The sequence below is a fragment of the Etheostoma spectabile genome, chromosome 18, assembly GCF_008692095.1.
Source record: "Etheostoma spectabile isolate EspeVRDwgs_2016 chromosome 18, UIUC_Espe_1.0, whole genome shotgun sequence".
Lineage (NCBI taxonomy): Eukaryota > Metazoa > Chordata > Actinopteri > Perciformes > Percidae > Etheostoma > Etheostoma spectabile.
The window spans coordinates 2175019-2182994 of NC_045750.1; the positions used below are offsets into that span (position 1 = coordinate 2175019).

Below are 7976 nucleotides of genomic sequence, written 5' to 3' on the forward strand. Positions count from 1 at the left end.
AGAATTCCTCATGGGGGCGACAGAAACTACGCACTGTAGCTTTAAGGGAGGATACATTGTCGGCGATTGTTTCTGTATTCCCGGTCGGGGAAAAAAAAACACGATTTAGCAAACTGTTAATTCACATGATTTATTTACGGGTTTGATTTGCAGAGAGAGGCAACAAATATTCCTAACTGAGAATAAAAGAGCTGACTTAAAAACCCAAAGTACAATGCACATATTTTCCTTTCAGGATTCCCCGGTATCACTTTCTTTCTTTCTTTCTTTCTAACCCCCCCCCCCCCCCCCCCTGTATTTTGGTATGTTCTCTTGTGACAAACGTCTCAACATGCCTGCAGTAGTGTTAACGTGAATATGAAACACTCACATTTGGGCTGTCTTCAGTCTTCAGGTGTCTTCGAGGTGAGCATGAGACATGGAGCCGGCAGCATTATCACCTTCTAATGCATTTCACACACACACACAGGCTGTTATATGGCATGCTGATGTACAGGTAACCTCTGCTGGAAAGGAGGCAGTGTGTGTGTGTGTGTGTGTGTGTGTGTGTATGTGCTGCATAAATGTTTGTATGTTTATCTATATATATAGATATACATACATATACACACACTGTATACTGTAATGTATGTACAGTAGAAACAGTATAACCACGGTTTAAGAGGCAAAACTATTTCTTTTGTGTATGTGTGTATTAGACCTCTCTCATTGTATTTTTACCCTCAAATTACAAATTACAAATTTAAACATCTGTAAAATACCTTAAAACTTTCTGTCTAGAATTCATTTTTGAAACATTTATTGGTAATTTACCATTTATCAGTGGGAACATTTAGTCTTTTAACTTTTGTCCAAATCCGTTTTTACCAAATTCTTGACGACATTCTGTCGGCCGACTGCGTTTGGTGCGAGTTAGCAAATGTTAGCATGCTAAACTACGATGGTGAACGGTATTATTAGACCTGCTAAACATCAGCATGTTAGCATTTAGCCCAACGGAGCTGCTAGCATGACAGCGTGTGACGTCCTTGTGGGATGAGGAAGCAACAAAAGAAAAGAAATATTTGTTCTGAATGTATATATCCTGCAATGTTGTTTGTTAATAAAAATATCTCAAAATAATTACTGTGGGATTTTTGTGTGTGTTCTGACGTGAAATACAGTTTTACTTCAATGGTACTAGGTTTCTAGATTGAGGGAATAAATGAGTTTCCTGAGTGAACTGATAATTAACATTAAAGTAATTTAAGGAAATAATTTGGAATTTGAGAAGACGATTTATCAATATTTTTTCTTACTGAGCTCAATATAAGAAATGAGACTTAAAATATCACTCAAGTTTCCTGAGGGTTGCAACGGCATGACGGTTTCATGGTATCACAGTATGGTTTATACGATGATTATTATTATTATTAGTTACATTGTCCCTTCGGATACCAGTATGTTATAAGATTTATTCGATGTACTATATTCAACTGCTTGGCTGTGTAGCGATATATGGGTGATTGTCACACTCTGTTCTCATAAAGCTTATGCAAGCATTTCACAAGATGTCTTTTTGTTGAACATGTATCTCACGTTCTCTTATTGAAACATGTATCTCACTAACCACAGAGGAGGCCCAACCACACACACACACACACACACACACACACACACACACACACCACACACCCCACACCACACACACACACACACACACACCACCACCACACCACACACACACACACACACACAACACACACACACACACACACACACACACACACTATTGTGTGTTTCAACCTATACCCCACCACATGATACACACTCACACACTATTATGTTTGTATCAACTATAAATAAGGAACAAGGAACTGCCCGGCGCGACTCTCTCTTGGGTGTTCAGCCCAGCAGGTTGCCCTTTGTACAAAGTAGCTTGGTGTCCCGTGTCATCTCTTGAGCCATCTTAAAAGTGAAGAGAGAAATCTCTTCACACGGTATGAAACCGGTTTACCGCTGCGACCCTAATCCTAACATACGAACAACTGGTACAGTGTGAAAAAATTGAACAAAACCAATCAAAATGGATTAAAAGAATGCTTGAAAACTATGCTTTATTTTGACTTTTTTAAACAAAATACATTCCATATCAAACACACAATAAAACGCATTGCCAGAGATTCCAGCTTTAGAAACATACGCAGCTGGTTTCAGACCGCACGCGTTAAAAAAAAGTCCTTAAACTGTCGCGGAGTAGCGTCCAGTCGAACGTATTACGGCTGGAGTAAAAACTAGTATCTGTTAAGATCTGACGGAAACCTTTGGCTTTTATTCAGCGATGCCGTCCTGAGAGAAAGTCCTTCTAATGAGGGGAAAAAGAGGAGAGGAAAAGACAGATGATACAGGAGATTGTGGAGGAATGTGTTTCCATGGCGATGGCTCAGGATAAACTGACCAGTCAGAGGACAAAAATAAAGTGCGAGCACAGGAAGTCAACGGGAGGTTTGTGTGTCCCGTCATCGCCATAGAGCACTGGGTGACATGTTCCTTTATGACCATGACCATGACCATGAACACACACACACACACACACACACACACACACACACACACACACACACACACACACACACACACACACACACACACACACACACACACACACACACACACACACACACACACACACACACTTTAAATTTTACTCCTGTTTGGAACCCAGTGACCAGCTGGTTTTAGGAAATTACTTTGTTAAATTTGTGTGGGTTTGTATCGTCCTAAGCAAGAGTTAACATGGTCCAGTTACACAAATACTCCTCATATTTAAATATTAGGCTGATTTTAAGGCTTTTTTCATTTAAATTGCTTTCAATGTGACTTGTTTGTGGCAGAAAATAATGAAAAAAGAAAAAGAAAAGTCATCTTCTACAGGATCTACACGGATGAATGAAGTAGTTTAAATCTTGCAGCAAAAATGGAAGAGTGTAACAAAACGAGAAATAGCTATGTGTGTGCGTGCGTGCGTGTGTGCGTGTGTGTATGTGTGTGTGTGTGTGTGTGTGTGTGCGTGCGTGTGTGTGTGTGTGTGTGTGTCAGTGGAAGGAGAACCCAGATGCCGGCAGGCTGCCACACCACTGGCTGATGAACTTGAGGACGTCCTGACACTCTGAACTGTGAGTGGTCTGCAGGGGAAGATGGACACAAACATCGACCAATCACAAAACCGATTCAACATGCGCAGTCACTGCTGCACACTGAAGCTATAAGGGTGTGTGTGTGTGTGTGTGTGTGTGTGTGTGTGTTTCTTGTAGAGGTGCAGATAGTGATGGTGCGATAAGTCATCTCTTCTGATTTAACATAAAATCACTGTTGATGTTGAGAGGGATGATGAAACTCAGGAAACAAGTTCAGCTTTTGTAAGCGAGACATCACACAACGTGGAGCCTTTTCCTTAGTAAAAAAAAAACTAATAAACACTGTAAAAGTACTCTGTTACAGGTTAAAAGTGGATTAAATATCTTAAAGTGGATTAAATAGTGGCTTAGTGGATTAAATAGTGATTAAGTATGTCAGTATAAATGGTGAAATGTACTGAAAGTATATAAAGTAAAAGAACTCAATGCAGAAAAATGACTGTTATGCAATTCCATATTAAACACATTAGATAATTTTTACTCATGCAGTCATGTAAAACCAGGATTTTACTGTTGTAGTTAGTTTAGGTAGAGCTCATTCTGAACTATTAACTAATGATTATTAATAACTAAAGTGTTGAGGAATATCATCCCAATTACCCAGAGCCCAAAGTGAAACCTTTACAATGTTTGTTTTGTTCAACCAACAGTCCACACCCAAACAAATATTACAAATAAATGGAGGTTATTAAGAAGTCAACAAATCTTCACATTTGAGAAGCTGGAACTGTGAGATCTAGTGAAATAGAAGTAGAAAGTGGCATGAAAACAAATGACTCAAGCCAAGTAAGTACCTCAAATTTGTACTTAAGTATTGAGTCAATGTACTTAATGACGGTCCACCGCTGGATGTTTTTTGTGCGTCTTACCTTTGTGGCCACGAGGAATTGGTTCCAGTCTTTCTTGTTGGCTGCTTTCCCCACAGGCGAGAACTCAATCTTATCCCTCAGCACGGGGTAGCCTGGAGCAGGAACACCATAGAGTGAGAGACTATACTGTATGTGTGTGTGTGTGTGTGTGTGTGTGTGTGTGTGTGTGCATACATTCAAGCAGCAAACTGGGTAATCAACACTAGCAGCCAAGTGATGGTATCAATACTTTATATCTATATATTTATTATTTATTTAATATATATATTATATATTATATAATATATATATATATATATATATATTTACTTTAAATTCAAAATGAATCCTGTGCTTAACATTAAGATTTTTAAGGTAAAAGCACATCTAGAAAAGAAAATTTCTTGAGATATTTTTGTTAGGAGGGTACTATATCTGACCTACTGGAAGTTTTTGTCAAGCAAATAACTATGTCACTATACCACTGCTCATTTTAAGTCAACTGAGACTCATTAGAGAGTGCTTTTTATCAATCAAAAGATAAACAATGAAAACTTTAGATAACAAAAGGACATGTATTTTCTCACCTGGAATAGATTTTTGGACGTTGATTCATATAATTTTTCACAAAGATGTTTTTCCTCTTTGATTTTCTTGTTATTTTTCCTCTTTTCAGTTTTGAATTCCCCAGTTGATAAGTGTGTGTGTGTGTGTGTGTTGTGTGTGTGTGTGTGTGTGTGTTACCATAAGAACACAGGGCAGAGAGCGGAGGCCGTGTGGGGCCACCAGCGAGGCTTCTATGAGTTCCTCTCGTCACGCGGCAGAACTTGCTCCAACCATTGTCCATGGACACCATCAGCACCCAGTCACGGATCTCCTCCGCTGGGCGTCCTGTAAACACACACACACACACACACACACACACACACACACACACACACACACACACACACACACACACACACACACACACACACACATACCAACCCCCCCACACACACCACACACACACACACCCCCCACACACACACACACACACACACACACACACACCTTTAGTCAAAGGGACAGATTTGGTCCACGCTTACCTACCACTGTTCCATTATTATTTCCTACATTATATATTATTGTTAAAGCTCCATTTAATATAATCTCCCCCAGATCTGACTTATAAGACAGCACCAATATAAATATTGTCCCCTGTTATCAGTCTGACCACAGCGTGTCCAGTGTTTCGCCGTGTGTTTGGTAGAAGGATGTCTTACGGTGACACAGAGTTTGGTGGGAACGGGAACCTCAAAGGGAATGTCGGTGTCCAGGAAGTCGGAGTGGTCCAGAGCGTCCAGCGTCCCCTCGTCAATCGCCTGGAGACAGAAATCATGGTCATACATACATAATGGTGTTGGAAATGATGTTTGATATTTATAAAATACTGGATCTTTTACTTCATAGGACATATTGTAAAAAGTAGCTAGATTTGTAGGCAGATTTTATCCTACAGTTGTGCTAGTTTACTCACATCACACAGATCCAGAAAGTGATTAAGGAAGATGAAGGCCATGTTCTCCCAGCCAACAGCCTGCCAGGTTATAAAAAGTTACACAGGTTCATGTATTAGTCAGAGGAATTTGGGATGGTTTGTAGAACAAATGTTTCATATATATGTTAAAGGTGCTCCCCAAAAGGCCTACACTGTCCGATTCCCACCTTAAAATCCATTAAAAACAAAACACTACTGTCCAGAGAGAAGAAAACTAATGGACCCCAGAGAAATGCAGAATATATTTGATATTATTCTTTGCTTTTCAAAGGTCATTCATTTCAACGGTCAATGTAAAAACTGAATTCTAGGTTTGCCTTTTGTCATGGAAGTCCCAGAATATACACGTAAATCATGACATTTTAAAATGCACTTAAAAAGTGTTGCATTTTTTTGAGACTCTATCTTAAGTGGAAGAACTACCTTTTCTTGCTCCCTCATTAGTGGACTCACCCTGCAGGCCAGGCCGGCCTCGTAGAAAGCCTTGTCTGCAGGAACGAGCTCGGTGTGACGCAACAGAGACACCGCCAGCTTGGCTGAGATACTGACCTGAAAACACAGATGGACACAGACTGTCAAACTGTCACTTCTGACTGTGGAGGGAAAAGTAACGAGTTACACTCTAGTATAAAAAAGAAAAATGATCTATCAAAAGGTTTATTGTTCCCTGCAGCTTCATTAACATGCGGTAGCCGCTTTACACAAGAAACAAATCAAATAAAAAATCCCATTCAAGAAGGAAAGCTTATTTTCTTTCTACTGTTAATTCGCACACATGTGAAATTAGCCCCAAATTTGAAATCTGAAATCTATTACCTTTTAATATCTAGGCGGGTAAAATGTTAAAAAATGAAAGCCTTCTGTGATCCTCTCTGAGTGTTTCTGTGTTTTACGTACCAGCTGGGGGACTCCCCTCGTTGCGGATCGCGTGGCGTAGTAGTGAGCAATCAGCAGTAACTGCTCAAAGTCCTCGTGAGCGGGAGAGTTGGCCTCGGCCGACCTGGACATGTTCTCGCACTGAAATCCCACACGACACAGACATCACAAGTGGAATTAAAGTTAAGAGAATATCAGGAAAGTTGCATCATATATCAGAGAATTACAGGAATTAACCCATTTTGCTGTCCACTCCGCCTTAGGCGATTCTTTTCAGCCTAAATGGTCTAAACTAGACGTCGTTGTGATTTACCAGCTGCAGCAGGAAATTACGGAGGTCGGCCCACATCCGGTAACACTCTGGACCATCAGTGGCAGGAAGGTTAATCAGGTCCAGGAACAGGCGCTTGTAGATGTTAAAGTTCTGTGAATAAAAAGGTAAACAGTCCAGTAAACAAGAGATGTATGACATTTTACAGTGTGGTTGTAGCTTTACAAGTGAAAGCCTGAAAAGCCAGATTTGCGTCCAAAAACAGAGTAAACTGGGTGATTTTTTGCCATATTTTTTCAAAAAGAGAATATTTTGTTTGTTTTATTCTAACGTCACACACAATGTATGTTAATTATGTTGATTTTTGTGGATATCTGTCTTGTTTCATTCAGGTGGTCTGACACTTATAGGGGTTGATTCAGTAATTTCAGCAGTAAATGTCTGTACAAGACTAGATAAGACAAGATTATCCATACTATTTAAAATTGAATGACTTTAGTGGTCTTCATGAAGGTAGGCTGACATGTTCTCAAGCACATGTTCATGAGAAACCCTAACGAGATCAGGCAGATCTAGCAGCAAAACAGACCAACTTAATAAGCAAGGCCACACAGAATCTGCAGATGCAGACTTTTCTGCATCCTAACAAATTAAGAAAATTGAAATAAAACTCAGAATATCAACACATCTCCACCCCAAGCAGAAAAACAGATTTTCATTTTGGATCACCTGTGAATAAGGAGTTAAATGTGTGTGTACAGTACCTGAGGGTTAGGGGGTGCTCCGTGCTGTATGTAGAGCTGCAGAGCCTTTGGAGCGTCTTCCTCCTTGATGAGGTGTGTAGCGTACAGAGCGATGTACTTATGGAGGATCTTAAAGTTCTTAAAAAACACAACAGGCATGATTAGGAGCACTGACAATATGATATATCTTCACATACATGCAGTTTTACTGAGCTACTAATGGAAGTTTAGGTTACAGTAAGCATTACTTGTTAATTTGCCCCATATACTGTACATGTTCCTAACTTCTCTGCTGTAAAGATTCTTTTAAACTGAATTCTTTGTCTGTAATCTAAACTTCACATCACACCTTTTAGAGTAAGGTTGATTATGTGTTCAGTACCTGTTTAGATGCTGTCTCCAGACATTTCTCCCACTGGCCTCTCTCTGCATACATGTCCAGAGCTGCCATGACATCCACGCCCACCAGCTAACACACACACACACACACACACACACACACACACACACACACACACACAC

At 40.0% G+C, this 7976-nt stretch overlaps 1 protein-coding gene across 1 annotated transcript in view; it reads right to left on the reverse strand.

Annotated features, from left to right (window-relative positions):
• Positions 1–2106: 2106 nt before the first annotated feature.
• ift172 (intraflagellar transport 172) overlaps positions 2107–7976 on the reverse strand; it is a 42477-nt gene continuing 36607 nt past the window's right edge. Inside the window, 13 exon segments of the mRNA XM_032542893.1 lie at positions 2107–3164; positions 4046–4140; positions 4771–4824; positions 4827–4862; positions 4865–4906; positions 4909–4915; positions 5290–5388; positions 5544–5603; positions 6018–6113; positions 6462–6581; positions 6754–6864; positions 7476–7592; positions 7837–7923. Of these exon segments, the coding sequence (XP_032398784.1) occupies positions 3075–3164; positions 4046–4140; positions 4771–4824; positions 4827–4862; positions 4865–4906; positions 4909–4915; positions 5290–5388; positions 5544–5603; positions 6018–6113; positions 6462–6581; positions 6754–6864; positions 7476–7592; positions 7837–7923 (1014 nt within the window). The 3' untranslated portion in view covers positions 2107–3074.